Source organism: Olea europaea, unplaced genomic scaffold, assembly GCF_002742605.1.
Source record: "Olea europaea var. sylvestris unplaced genomic scaffold, O_europaea_v1 scaffold6, whole genome shotgun sequence".
NCBI classification, from domain to species: domain Eukaryota; kingdom Viridiplantae; phylum Streptophyta; class Magnoliopsida; order Lamiales; family Oleaceae; genus Olea; species Olea europaea.
This window is the reverse complement of record NW_019264345.1, coordinates 2,665,544-2,680,792: the sequence shown is the minus strand read 5'-3', so window position 1 is coordinate 2,680,792 and position 15,249 is coordinate 2,665,544. Positions and strand designations below refer to the sequence as shown.

General features: G+C 33.1%; 1 protein-coding gene across 1 annotated transcript; it reads right to left on the bottom strand.

Moving 5' to 3' along the window:
• Positions 1-427: 427 nt before the first annotated feature.
• LOC111389521 lies at positions 428-6,324 on the bottom strand. The gene is made up of 6 exons (XM_023014454.1): positions 5,934-6,324; positions 4,664-5,239; positions 2,613-3,869; positions 2,457-2,527; positions 940-1,504; positions 428-710 (listed from the first exon to the last, which is right to left on the bottom strand). Exons 1-5 carry the CDS (start codon positions 6,060-6,062, stop codon positions 1,153-1,155), a joined length of 2,385 nt encoding a protein of 794 aa, XP_022870222.1. The 5' UTR covers positions 6,063-6,324; the 3' UTR covers positions 428-710; positions 940-1,152.
• Between the last annotated feature and the right edge of the window lie 8,925 nt (positions 6,325-15,249).

Below are 15,249 nucleotides of genomic sequence, written 5' to 3'. Positions count from 1 at the left end.
CCGATAAGTATGTTCACCCTTTCTTCAGAACCATTTCCATCCAGTGATAAGGCCGCTTTAGATGAATACGAGTTAAGGCCTCGAATAGCCACTCCATTCGCCAAGTCTGCTTATTTTACACACAAAATTGGGAGCACTGAAGGTCTTGAGATTGTACTGTTAGTTACAGAATTTGATGTATTTAGACCTGTTAGAATCATAACATTGTGAGTGTAAACGATGACTTCTAGTTTTTTTTTTTTTTTTTTTTTTTTAAACGTACCAATTGAATGTGAAATACTTTTGATATTGCCAAAAGTAATCCTTTTGTTAGCATTCCAATTTTCAAGATGGTCGTTTGCACATAAAGAAAAGAACTTTTTCAATTTAATCAAAATGAGAATCTCTTTTTGTAAACTAAATCAATTTTTGCTTTCCTAAACAGAAAGAAAGAAAAAAATATACCATTGGAAATACAGTCTAAAGCACTATAATTCGATTTAAATTCTGAACAGGAATATAAAAAAAAATAAATACATTCATGAACATCAAATCACTTCCTGGCCAAATCCTCAAAATTTACAATATACTGGCTGTATCACTTCATTTAGGCACCCAAAAGTAATGGTATTATGAACGTCCAGCATTCTTGAAGAATCACTATCTTAAATTGCATATTGCAAGCCTAAAATTCCATGGCGCCCTTTGATCCTTCGGTCTCAATCTTGAAGCTGTTAACATGAAGCTTAATATGAGATGAAATCAGTGCCCCAAAAGCAAGATGAAATCTAAATTCTGTTGCAATGTATGTCGCAGAAATCTACAGTTCTGATGTTTGGGAAGATTTATAATGATCACGATTCATGGGCATAATATACCCAATGAAATGCAAGAATAAAAAAATGAAAAAAGAAAAAATAACAGAATCAAAGCCGAAAGTTTTAATGCAAGAATGAATACCTTGACCTTGCGGAGCACCAGCTTCTTGCCATCATTTCCTTTAATTCAGCAGATGAAGGAAGACGAGTTTCTAGACTGAAAGAAAAATGAAAGTTTAGCAACTAATTTGGAACACAAAAAAGTTCGACCAACCAAAATGACACAACACTATAAGTTGGATCATCAACAGTGTTTTGTTTGAACCCGTCTGAGTCACTATATGAATACATGTGGTCAAAATAAACCGACTCCAATCTTCTTCCCTTTAAAGGTTCTCCAAGTTTTTTTCTTCTTCTTCCACTTCAACACTGCCATTTTCTCACATTTCCACTTTCTATATCTGTAACGATTACTTAACCAATTTGAGTAATCTTTTCCCTGTTTGAACTCAACAAAATCAGCTAAATCGTCAAAATCAGACATTTTCTCTCCTTCCTTTAACAAGCACTTAAAAAAAATCTCCCCATTGCTTGTTTCTTCTGTTTCCTCTTCCAACCCTATGGCACCCTCCATATCCAGTACACTTAAGTCTCCTGTTTCTTTACTTTTGTCTCCTGTTTCTTTACTTTTGTTCGCCAGAGAATCCCTAATGAAAAAAAAAAGAACAATTGATAAGTAAATAAATAAGAAAAATAAAAAGCAAAAATTTCCTCTCCTACATAAAGAATACAGTTTTACAGAAGCAATTCGTAATTCAAGTTTGAATCGACATGACGAAAGCAGATAATACTATTTTAGCACAACTCCTCTCACAGCTTTCTATCACATATTGTAACGACCCAAGCCTCGTGCCCAAGCCGTTAAGAAAAAAAGGCTGCGAAAGGCTTCAAGGGTTGACACTGGTTCCGCAAAGAAATGCAAGCATTATCCAGAATGATTGTACGTAAAGCATTTGTACGAGACAAAGTCCGGTGTCAAATCCAAAGACTCAACCCTGAATAGGTGGTGAAAAATACCAAGCTAGAGTATGGTAGGGCCAAAGGGAATTTCCGGTGGATTCAAGACCACTCCTATCGAGTCAATGTTCAAAATGAAAATTATAAGAATTGGATAGAAAGATATAAGGTCATTGTTCTGAGTGAAATTGAACCAAAGGCCCTCTTTCTGTAGGACTCGCTCCTTATAAAGTGTTCCCACACTTTCAAAGAATTGCGCGGCTAATCTCTGAATAAGGATTGAAGGTAAGATATTTCTAACAGAGCGATAGGTGTTTTTTTTTTTTTTGGAAGGTGGGTTTGGGCATCAATCCGTACTACATAGAAAGAAGTGAGGATTAGTCACAAATTCACAATTGACAGTACTGGCTTGTTTAGTAGGGTGGATGGACAATACCAGATAGAATTAAAAAATAAAAGGATGTTACTATCCAGTATCTTGCAATACTACGTAGGAAGTATTATTAGTTTTGGGCAATCAACATGGAGAACTTAAGACCATGCAAATGCAGGTTCATCATGGTACAAGCTGAAAAGAACACTTTGGGGGTACAATGGTACATCCATCAGCAATCAACATACTGCATGCATAGCATTAATTACCTCAAATACAGGGTCCTTATCTTCTGAAATTTTGATGCAACCACTAGGCTAGAGTTTTGGTCCACTACAGTCTGCATCATTTACAAAAAGTTATACATGCTGAAACAGAGAACCCTTTATGAAAATTGAGTGGAGGTGGAAAAAGGAGAACATTACCTCCTGGAATTTGACATGGAGCAATCCAGATGAAAAGGATTCTTTATTGGAATCAACCACTGACCGAAATGCATCTAAATTACCCTCTTCGAAAACAAATAAATTCAATATGGCAATAATTGTCAACAAGCAGCCCTTAACTAAACAATCAAGCCCACTAACAAAGCTCAATGACATCAAGCCAGAAAAATGCAAAAACATCATTTTAGAAACTGTATGCCTTGTAACATGGCTCGACATCTCATCGAATAGAACTTGTTGGGTGGGTAACTGAATGCCAAAGTTTCTGAAAGTAGTGATTATACCCATAATGAAATCATACTCCTTACATGAAGAAAAATCTTTCAAGGTTTTCACGCAACATAAATCATCACCTTGTCTGAGACACCGTACGGCTTGCCTCAATGAAGTGCTCATTAACTTCAATAAGGAAGCAAGAAGATATACATCCTGCAGACTTGTACCCTCAATTGAATGTATTGCAGTGTCATTGAAGCTATCAGAAGCTCTGAGAATTAAGCCACTTAAGATAGCTAAAATATCATCTTGACATGGTACCTCAAAAACAGTTTGCATCTCCTTCACAAATTTCATGGCAGAACTTACAAGATCAGATTTCATTTTAATGAAAATGCCATGCAATTTTGGAAGCAATGAATCATCTAATCTGGATATTAGAGTATCGATCTTCTGCTTTGTCTCAGGCGATATATAGGATTCAAACAACGGATGAAGTCTTTCATCCGATATATTTGATTTATCACAACCTACACCACTTTGAGAATAGCCATCTATTTCCAAACTAGACATGTGCTTCATGTACAAAATGACTGATTTTTCAAAAACTGACAGGAAGCAGTTCAAAAGTTTACGATCTGGTTTCGGGCTCTCTATGTCTATCATATAATTAGCTTCAGAAACCAAAGAGATCAGATGTGCTTGCATATATTTTGGAGCAGAAACCATAATAGGATCGAGAAGTAATGATACTGCAGTAACCAGACTTATTTCTGGAGCTCTGTACGAATATCTAAGTTCCTTAGCATGTATGACAAATAATCGGACGAGAAAATCTTCAAATGCAAGCTCATCAGAAAATGATTTTAAAAAATGAGTACAAATCACTTCCATTACAAACCCAATACCCCCCTGGGTAGAATGACAAATAAGCAGCTTTTCTCCAATAGAAGCAACAGAATCAATCAGCTTAAAGTACCCTCTTATTTGCTCATGAATCAAAAGCTCGTCTAGAAATACCTGTGCAAATGAAATTTACAAATTACATGGGGAGAACTCCAGAAATATATATATAAGAGAACTCCAGAAATATTCTTAACGATATAACTAAAATTACAAATATCAAGAAACAAATGTGATATGCTTAAAAATATGAAAACAAGGGCCAAGGCTACCAAACATTTGAAATCACACAGGAAAGCATAGAGAAGAAGTTCTCAAGCTTGTGTAACTATCTTTGAGAAGATAATTCTGTGAAAGAAACTGCAGCTTCCTGTAACAGAAAGGTAGAAATACAACTACATAATCATCACAGAGAACCCAATGTGAATATACAAAATCCTTCCTGGAGATAGACAAAAGTTTTTCTCTCTTTCTTTTCAACATCCAATAAAAGCCTCAAAGTTCTTCCTATCCATACTGATTAATTAGGATGATTAATTAGATGCTTCAGGAGGGAGGGAGGAGCAGAGAGAGAGAGAGAGTGAGTGAAAAGGCCACAAGCATAGAACGTTACAAAAACTAATTTTTTGTAGAATGTTACAAAAAATAATTTATTACAACTAATTAAACCAAAAATTATATGCCTTCACCATTTTTTCAAATTATCTAGATTGCTGATCTATTAGGATAGTTACCAACGAGATGTCTCTTTGAATTCAAGTTTAACATTTCTCCAAATGAGTATTGAAACAATGAATGCAAAATTCCAAAGGTTTCAATTAGTGCAAAACAATGAGCGTGAAATTTCTGATACTCCCCTATTGCAAGTCATAGATAAGTCAATAACATAAAAAAGTGGACTATCAAATTACCTCCAGCATTGCTGATTGGAAAAAGAGGTAAAGATTAGATGGTTCTAAAATGTGAAAGGAGGCAGTAAAGTCTTCAGCATAGGATGTTTTGCAGTCACTTTCACCGCGAGCACACTGATGAGAAACTGACTTCTCAAAGTTAAATGCACTTTTCCCCTTTGTCACAAGTGAATTTGGTAAACTCAATTGTCTGAGTATCCTTAACAGAATGAGACCTTTCTCCAGAAAAAGATTTTGTTGGGCTGCAAGCAGAATCAACAGTACTATGCAACATCTCAACAGCAAATTCACTATTTCAGCGGCGTCCAACAAATCCGAGTGGGAGCTAACTTCTTCGAAATTCTTACTTGCAAGGTTTTCACATAAAGCTAAGAAGTGCTTATACCTCTCAGTTATCTCTTTAAATAGTACATCGGAGAGTCTACATACATCTCCGAATGCCACTTTGATCCCTTCATTGTAAATTTCCAGGTCATATTCATTCAAACCAACTGCACATTTGACACTCCATTGTGGGTTTGAAGACAAATGAACAAGCAGAAGATACAAACTCTTCAAGACCGGCGGTTTTATCCCCTGAAATATCGAGTCCTCTTTTATATAATATAATAAATCAGAAAATAAATGCACCAGTATCGTGACAAAATATAGCAAAGAATTAACCGATTTCTAAAGATCAATAGGGGGGGAGACTGAAAGATATATATGTATCTTGTGATATCTTTTTTAGAAGTCAATGTCCTAGCATTTAACGTGGTGCTTTCAACGTAGACCAAATTGTTGCACTCTAATTAAAGTCATCTTAATGAACTCCTGCTTCAAACCCAAAGAAAAACAACAGAAACGAAAAAAAGAAAACTTAACGCCACAAAAGGACTACGACATAGCCCAAGCTCCAGTAGGGAAGCAACAACGAATCTCAGTTCGCTTCCAAAATGCAAAGTAATACTATAATGGAAACATTATTTCCTTTATCTTCTATCAAAAAATGTAAATTTACAGTCATAAAAACATAATTCCTTCCCAATTTTTTCAAAGCTCTCAACTTTTTTGGAAAAAAATAAAATAAAATAACAATAATAATAATAATAATAATAATAGTTACAGAACTAATTATCAAATGTGCCCTCGTGAAATTCTAAGTCGGCAAACAATTCATTCAAGTAATACATAAACACACAATTAAATTATAGGCAAAAAAAAAAAAAAGAGAGAGAAATAAGAGTTTGATTCAGAAGAATGATTGCAAATCAAAGAGAAAAATTTGAACCTGAGGGGATTGAATTGCTCTAAGGAGAGTCTCGAAAGTGCGATAATTATCAAAATTATTATCATCTTCAACTGGGATTTCGGTTTCAGCCCTTTTATTCTTGCCTCTCCTCTTCTTCGGTGAACCCATTGAAAATCCCTCTAGCCCCTAACAAAGTTCACTCTCCCTCGCTCTCTCGCACGGAGAAGACGCGTTTGCTCTATAGGACTTGGCGGGAATGCGCGTGGACATGCATTTCAGTGTGAAAATGTGAGCGAGGGATTAAAAATAAAATGAGAAGTTATTAAAGAATTAATTGATAATTTCAATTTCAAAGATTACCAAGTAATCATTAGACTTCAAAAAATTTCTCGATCATCACTCAACTTTCAAAAATTAGTTTTCGTCTGTCACTCGTCAATATTCGCTTAGAAAAAACAATCACATAGCATATAGAATTTAAATGTGACACAGATTATCGTCCAATTCTTCTAATAAGTGATGGACAAAGAGCATTTTAACATAAAATAGTTATGTTTCAACAACATTATAAAGTTAGACTGAATCCACGTGACGTGGCTCAAAGTTCAATTTTCAAAACATTAAAAAACGAAAAGATTCTTCATCGATAATTAGCAATCAAAGTACCAATGATGATCACTAACAACAATCGTTATTGTGCATGGTATGAAATTATTTTATCATGTCTAAAAAAATACATATATAATTCGACTCTAAACATTGAACATATTTATTTTTGAAAAAATGTATTCAAGGTTAGATGTTTATAATCCCATTATAAAACGAACCAAGCTAGCTCCGAAACTATTCAAAACTAATTCATTCTGCAGCCCCAAGTGTTTTTGCAAATTCATAGTCAATTGAGACCATTGATTGCTGAAATTGTTCCAATACCAAGATGAATTTGTATCCTATATATTTCATGTCGTATAAGAACTTGGATTGTTTCTATGTTGTTTCAAATTTCATCTTCACTTCCAAAAAGTTTCAGTCTCATTTGGACTAGCATTTCTATTTCTTCTGAGTGGAGACATATTGCAGGCACAGAATCCGAAAATGAATTCAACATTGCACTTGAGTAGCCACACCATGTCCTAAATAAACCTCAACCATCAAAACAAACCGCTTGAATTTGAGCGATAGATTTTTTGAGATTTTTCGAGATTTTTCGTTGATTCTATTGAAACAAATTTAACATGGGAAAAAATTGTTATCCTAATATCACGAGTCAGAATTTTGTAACTTCTTAAAATCGAGCTAATGAATATCTCTTTTGGAGATTTAGCGGCAATGTCTCTTCGAGTAGTTTACATTATTCGTAGTTAGTGAGTGCATGATGGCTTCGCATTTAGTTTTATTCAAACATACTTATGTCTTAAGGATCATGATGTCTATTCTCGCTTGTTTGTACTCTTTTAATTCTTCCCCCACATCTTGTTTCTATCTTGTTTCTCTTGGGAGTGTTGATCATTTTAACCTATTTAGACAAGCTCGTCAAATGGTTTAAAGACAATTTACCACTTTATTCTGTCTCTAATGATGCTTTTTTGCTTCGTAACAGCAAATGTGAATTTATACTTCAACCTGGTCAGAATTGTACAGTCCGGAATGCAAAGATGAGATGTTGATGCAAGATAATGAAGATTTCCACACAAAATAATGTGGTTTAGTGATGTTCCCATAGATATTTGCTGAGATGATTTGTCTGCCAAAACCTTCAAACTCTGATCGTTCTAAATTTGATGTATGGAATTGTTGGAAATGTACTTATTATGCGCAGCGAAAAAATAAAATAATTTTTTAATTTCCACCAAGAATCTCTTTGTGTTTCGATAGAAATTGTGATAAAAGTGATTATACATTTTTTGAAATCTGCAAACTTTTTGCCTTTTTTTATTTTTTATTTTTTTATTATTATTATTTTTTTTGGTTCCAGCAACCTTGATCTGTCTTCCACAGTTATCCAATTGTCCAACTTCCAACGATGATCCACACAGAGAACAAGATTGTAGGATTAGTGTTTTCTTCTTGTGCTAGCAAAAATAATGAATTCTTTACAAAATTGTAAACCCTAACCAGTTATTTATATAAGCTCAAACGGATTTGACCTGACCCGGTCAAATATTTAATTAAACAATTTAATTAAATTCGGTCCGTGAATTAATTAATCCAATTAATTAATTTAGACCTATAAATAACTAGTTAAATTAATTAATTGACAAACTGCAATCTTCCAATTCTCTTTTGTGTGTGATCCATCATGTTCCTGATCACGATGCCTAACGACGTGAAATATTATTTTGATCTAGTCAAAATTGATAAATTAAAACACCTTTTTAATTTATCACCAATTCACACTCGTCATCCCAGATTGACATCTAACAATGTGTCAGGGTAGTACGTGTGACGGGAAAATGTCACGTGGTATGACAAAATCAAACTCGTTCGTTTATCGTGAAACTATAATCCCTTCGTCAATATGATCCGATCAATTACGAGATATGGATGTATGTCAATCTCGATTATCGATCAAATCTTTCACTCCACAAATAAGTTAATATAAGTCGAAAACCCTTTTTTCATAATTAGTTGGGCTTAACAGTCTTAATCATGTTAAGCAACTCAATAATTGAGCATTCAAACTTATTTACGTTAAATTTATAATTAGTTGTGAATAGCTTTATCTGACATAGATTGAAGAACCAAGTCATTACTTAGTTCATGGTTTATGATTGAACTCAACAGAGACATTTCTCAATATCACTCATCTTTAGTACCTGAGCACTGATTGAAGTTTCCTCTGTCATTTCGCATCGGTATAGTTGCTTGGAAGTCTCATATCTTTACATACATGATTATTATCATACAACTCTTTGAAATGAAAAATCATGTGTTATCATATATACTCTTAAGTTGCTTTTGTAACTCAGATGAGGTAATGCAAACATCACACATGTTGCACTATTATTGTCATCACTGTATTATTATAGTAGCCACTTTTTCCTCAATTGAGTTATCACCAGATATATCCTAAAAGGGCTACTTAAGGACAACCAATTTTCTCATGTCTGAGAAAAATTCTCAAATTGTTATGCCAATCAAGAAGATTTAATTTGGTTTGATTGTTGGCATCCAATATGCCACCCAAATACACATGGTTACTTACGATTCAATAAATATAAATGACGAAAAAAAAAGAATAATATACAAAAAACATCAATTAATTTAACATGGACTTTTATAAAATTAATTATGCTCCCACTGTTTAACTCAAATTTATGACTATCTCGCATAAATTTATGGAGTCCATACTTGACTCCCAATGGGCTGAGATCCCATCTGTTATACTAGGACCTTGAGTGTACTCAACAAGCCTTAATATAATATTTGGGTAGATATTATTATCAATTGTATCTCCATATAACTTTTAGATCATTAAGCTGACAATTCCTTATCTTCACACATCTTATGTGTTAGCTTAACATGCCGCTAAAATTTATCTCCTTGAGTGTACTCAACAAAAGATAAATTTTAATCAAGTCGAACCCATCATTCAGATATATCTAATATTTTATAGTGTCAAATATATCCCTAATAGACCAACCTTGAGTGTACTTAATAAGTTGAAACGACTTGAAACTCTGATTTTTCACTATAATGATGGAAGACGATTATAAACATGATTTAATATTTTATTGATGGACTTTGTGTTCAAAGGTCTCATCGTAACAATCATATATATTTTATTTTACATTTTTCAGGCAAATAAACATATATATAACATAATATAATAGTGTGGACAATTATGAACTTTTACTATCTAGTCTTCTCGAGCCATAAGGAAGATTAGTTGATCAATTCTTAGGAGCTATAGCATTGAATCAATATCAATGCACTATTTCTATGGTCTCCTCTTCTTCTTGTTTCTTCAATTAGTCTAGTTGCAATATGTATCCTAAACTAGTTAGCATGCAGGCCTAAATGAAATTTGGACTTTCAAGCCCATAGTAATGATAACAATAACAGACTCGCAGGTTCAAAATGATTAAGAGCTCATAGGCCCACAATAATAATAATAACAGACTCGTAAGTCCAAAACAATTAAGAGCTCGCATGCTCACAAAAAAACAACAATAAAAATCATTCAACACATCCACATGGTCGAGTCTATAATCATCCTATAATAATGCATTTATCACATAAATGTATGCCTATATAATATTTAACTTTATATGCAAACACGCTTCAAGTTTTTAGCAACTAAGTTGTCTAAACTATTTTAGACAAAATGGATTGGAACAATTAAATAATTAATTAATGATATAAATCAATTCATTTAATTAGCGAGCATATTTAATTAAAATCAAATTTTAATTCAATACCGAATTAGATTCCAATTCTAATTCTACAATTATAGGGCAGGACGATTTAATTAAAATCAAATTTTAATTAAATACCAAATTAGAGATCAACTCTAATTTCAAAAGGTAAGGCAGTTCAATTTAATTTAAAATCAAATTTTTATTAAATAACAAAATTAGAGTCCAACTCTAATTCCATTATTTTAGGGCGAACTTGTTTACTTAAAATCAAATTTTAATTAAACATCAAATTAGAATATAATTCTAATTTTAAATAAAATTTTAGGGCATGATAATTTAATTAAATCAAATTTTAATTAAATGTCAAATTAGAATCAAATTCTAACTTCAATAACATATTTGGATGAATAATTAATTAAAGTCAAATTTTAATTAAGTATTAAATTAGAGTCCAACTCTAATTTAAATTGAGTTAATATTTTAAATTAGAATATAACTCCCAAATAAAATAAAATTCAATTTGGGGTCAAATGATAATATTTAAGTTAAAATCTAATTTTAACGAAAATATAAAAAGCCGCCAATTTCAAATAAAACTTTAATCGGGTCAAAATTAATATTTTGGGTCAAATACTCTTGAAGTTCAATTTTAAAAACCATTTTAAAATTGCAATCAAAATCCTTTAGAAAATTGCAATTCAACCTGATTTCAAAATTAAAAATGGGGACTTCCAATTCAATAATTACCGACATGCCGTCCGTTTAAAATTTGCAAATATACCCATTATCATAATTGTAACAGGCGGCCTTAATATCACTAATTGCAATCGAGGCCCTCGTCTCCAAAAAATCAACAGAAGCCCTAAATCTTCACCCAATTGAACCCTAAAATGCTTCTCTTCTTCTTGGCGACACCGGCGATGACCGGCACATTTCTCTCTCCAGCCTCCAGCAGTCGGCACAAGAATGTGGTGCGCCATATGGCACACCAAATGCTGCTGCTCACGCTAGCCGGCCAGTCCCTATTCTCACCTTCCTTTTCTTTTATTTTTTTTTTTATTTTTAGTATTCCAATCCAAAAATTATTTTCTGTTCAAAACCATTTTGAAGATATAATTTTCTAATTGTTAGAAACTAGAAATTAACAATCAACTTTTGATTATTCACATATTCTAGACAATTTCTAACAAACATAAAGTATGTTTTGATGCCACTGTTGGGAATCTACTTATCATGCGCAGTGAAAATAAAATAATTTTTCAATTTCCACCAAGGATCTCTTTGAGGTAGAATTTTATGATAAAAGTGATTGTACCTTTTTTCGAGATCTGCAAACTTTTTGCCTTTTCTTTGTTCCAGTAACCTTGATCTGCCTCACATAGCTGTCCAATTGTCCAACCTCTAATGGTAATCTATATAGAGAACAAGATTGTAGGATTATGATTTTCTTCTTGTACTAGCAAAAATAATGAATTGTCTACAAAATTGTAAACCCTAATTAGTTATTCATATAAGCCCAAATGAGCTTGGCAAGACCCGGTCCAATATTTAATTAATCAATTTAATTAAATTTGGTTTGTGAACTAATTAATCAAATCAATTAATTAGGGCCTCTAAATAACCAATCTAATTAATTAATTTATCCAACGATTGTTAAATTAACTAATTGACAAATTGTAATTTTTCAATTCTCTTTTGCGTGCGACCCATCAGGTTCCCGATCACGATGCCTAATGACGTGAAATATTATTTTGATCTAGTCAAAATTGATAAATTAAAATACCCTTTTAATTTATCATCAATTCACACTCACCATCCCAAATTGACATCTAACAATGTATCAGAGCAATACATGAGACGAAAAATGTCACGTGGTATGACAAAACCAAACTTGTTCATTTACCCTAAAATAATAATTTCTTCATCAATATGATTCGATCAATTATAAGATAAGGAAGTGTGTCAATCTCGATTATCGATCATATATTTTACTCCACTATTAAGTCAATATAAGTTGAAAACCTTCGTCAATATGATGTAATTTGTATCTCACAATCACAATTCATTGTGATTAACAAATTACGAAAATTTGAATCTACGGACTCTATTATTTAGCCCTTGTTTGAGCCTCATTTTAAGGGGAAAATGAATTTTTGAATAGTGTATTGATGAAAAATCTATGGTTAAAAAATAATGAAAATTTTTGGATTTACGTGTAATATTATTTTATTGAAAAATGTGTGGTTGAAATGATATCAAAACACTGTAGAAGAATTCAATTTTTTTCCCAAAGAATGGGAATCAAACAAGGGCTTAATTTAATTGTCTATTAATTAAATAATAGATCTTCCATTAAATTGCATTAATTATATATTAAAAGTATTTATGTCCAAAGTTGATTGGACATAGGGCATAACACTTACAGAAATACCCTATATTACTAAGCTTAGCATAATATTGATGCTAACGACATGGAGAATAAGGTTGGTTTACGTGTAGCAATAGTTGTAGAGGGTATGGCAACTCTATTTCATTATTGGAATCAAAGAGGATGAAAAGAACTAGGTCCAGCATCAAGAAAATAAGCAGATCTTTTGATGCTGATGCAAGAACCTCCTCAGATGATTATCGATAAAAAATTTCTACAAGTTGCGATCAGTGAAGGATTAATTTTTCATGGAAAATTTAACACGTAAAACTTTTACTCAACGGTTTATTGGAAATGCCACCATGCAAGGCTCTTGTCCCACTTAATCGAAGGGCATTCCTATGATTGTTATTATAAGATCTTGTAAAGTGCAGAAATGCTATGAATGTTACCATGCTAAGTGCAGCAAGTAACCAATAGAAGTAATTGAGATGAATGTTCAAGAAATTATTTATTCCGATTTAAAATCTACAGCAAGTGTACGGTTCGTTAACAAGTAGTAAAATGAACTATGAGTTAAAGTATCGATCCCACAAGGATTGAATTAGTTCAAATTAATCTAGTACGACCTTAACCGAAACACGACAACCAAATTGAGGTTTTGTACTTTAAGTAACAAAATGTAACCGTTCATGCAATTATGAATGAAGAATTATACTAAGTGCAAAATAACTTGGATGCAATTTAACTAGAATTTTATGGAATTAATGGATGTACTAGCGCACTAGGATCACAAATCCCCAAACAATACCCGTCCAATTGTCAATTATGCAAATTTGACGCACAATTCCACAAAAGATGAATCGATATTCCTATTTTAATTTAGCAATCTCTCTCTAGCAATGTCAAATCTATCCCAATATATGATTCGACTATATTTCTTTGACGAATACTAACATACTGACATGCATTATAAATTCACGAATATCCAATGATTCACACAAGGCATAGAGGTATATTTCTATTCCCTATCGGACCCTATGATGATTTATATTATGTCGAACCTATTTTCCTTCTTTCGAATGCATAAAACAGGCCACCACAATCATATAATTACGTGCACAATAATCATATGAAAATAAAAATGAAATAAATCAATCAAATCCAGAACTTGTGTTCAAATAAGTGAAAAATCCAAAACAACAATTAAACGTAGTATTACAAGGTTCATCGATCTCCTAGCAGTGATAAATCTAGCCTAACATGCTAAAAAGAACAAAACATAAAAACATTTGAAGAAACGACATCACCCGAATCAATCTTCAATCCAATCTTCACTTGGCGCGATGTTGTTCTCTTGTTCTATCCTTCGTTCTTCCTTCAAAATCTCCCAAAAACATGTAAAAATGGCGTCCCCCACGTTCTGGTCGAGTTTTTGTATTTATAGGACCCTAAAACTATTGTTTCCATAAGAGTTTCGGAAGAAAAAAGAAACTAAATTTTTCCTTGATAATTGCTCTATGCGGTCTCATAGAGTAAAATTTTGGGGCATCTTTGTTTTCGGTATGCTACTATGTGACTGCATAGAGGATAGTACTATGCGGTCGCATAGTACTATCTACTATGATAGATGTGCGTTTTGATCCTCCCACTTGCATCCTTCACTTCTTGGCATCCTTGCTTCATTCTTTTCATTTCATCAACCCACGATATTGTCAATTGGTAATTGGCCAAATCGATTTCTCGATTTGTTCATCGGATCAACTTTTGGATATTTGCACTTTTGGTCCCTGAACTTTCACTTTGCGTCACTTTAGTCCTTTTCGCGTCTTTTCTCCTGAATTTCACCATGTTCACCGTTGTTCCCTACAATTCACAAATGTACGAGATTAAGTCACAATTCAATCATTTTGCTCGTTTTTAAGTCATGTTTGTGACCTAAATAAGTGTGCAAAAACACACTTATCAAACCCCCCAAACTTGAACTATTGTTTATCCTCAAACAAGATAGTGACTTAATTCTAAACAAACATGGCTTAATACCCTGTTGTGGCTGAGGATTGGACTTAGTATTTAAAAATTTATCTGTGCAAACATGACATAAACCTTTACCTGTTTAATGCAAATTGACGTGCGTGTGTGAATTCATGCAAACATATCAGGTTTATGATGAATTTGAGTCCCGACCTCAAGTGGTCAAATATATCCTTACTCGCTCGAGAGATACACAACCCCCCAAACTTATTCTTTTCACTCAATTATCCCAGGGTTGTGTTTTAAGATTAGGAATTTATATAGTTGTAGTCCTCACCCTCTCGTAGTTCGGATTTAGCATTACTATCACAAGTCTACATTTCAAAAAGTGAAGGCTCTCCTAGATTTGATTGCATTGACACTCAAGATCAAACTAGATTACTTGTCTCGCCTCAGAGGTACAGTCTCTTCAACCAAATGTCTAAGGGCTTCTCGTCATGTGTTGTCTCTCTTTTATTTTTCTCAACTTTCTTTAATTTCTGATTGATTGTCATCTTCTCATTTGCTTTTCTATATAACTCATGTAACCAGCTTTAGACCGGTGACTCCCAAACCAGTTGGCTTTAGGGCACCAGGTTTTAAACCCTTGCAG

What these genes read in the sequence shown, in the direction of transcription:
- LOC111389521 (XM_023014454.1), bottom strand. Translation starts at nt 6,062, where the DNA reads ATGGGTTCACCGAAGAAGAGGAGAGGCAAGAATAAAAGGGCTGAAACC. An exon ending in TCCATGTCAAATTCCAGGAG is followed by an intron (nt 2,528 to 2,612) that starts GTAATGTTCTCC and finishes TAAATGATGCAG; the next exon opens with ACTGTAGTGGACCAAAACTC. An exon ending in ATAAGGACCCTGTATTTGAG is followed by an intron (nt 1,505 to 2,456) that starts GTAATTAATGCT and finishes TTTTTTCATTAG; the next exon opens with GGATTCTCTGGCGAACAAAA.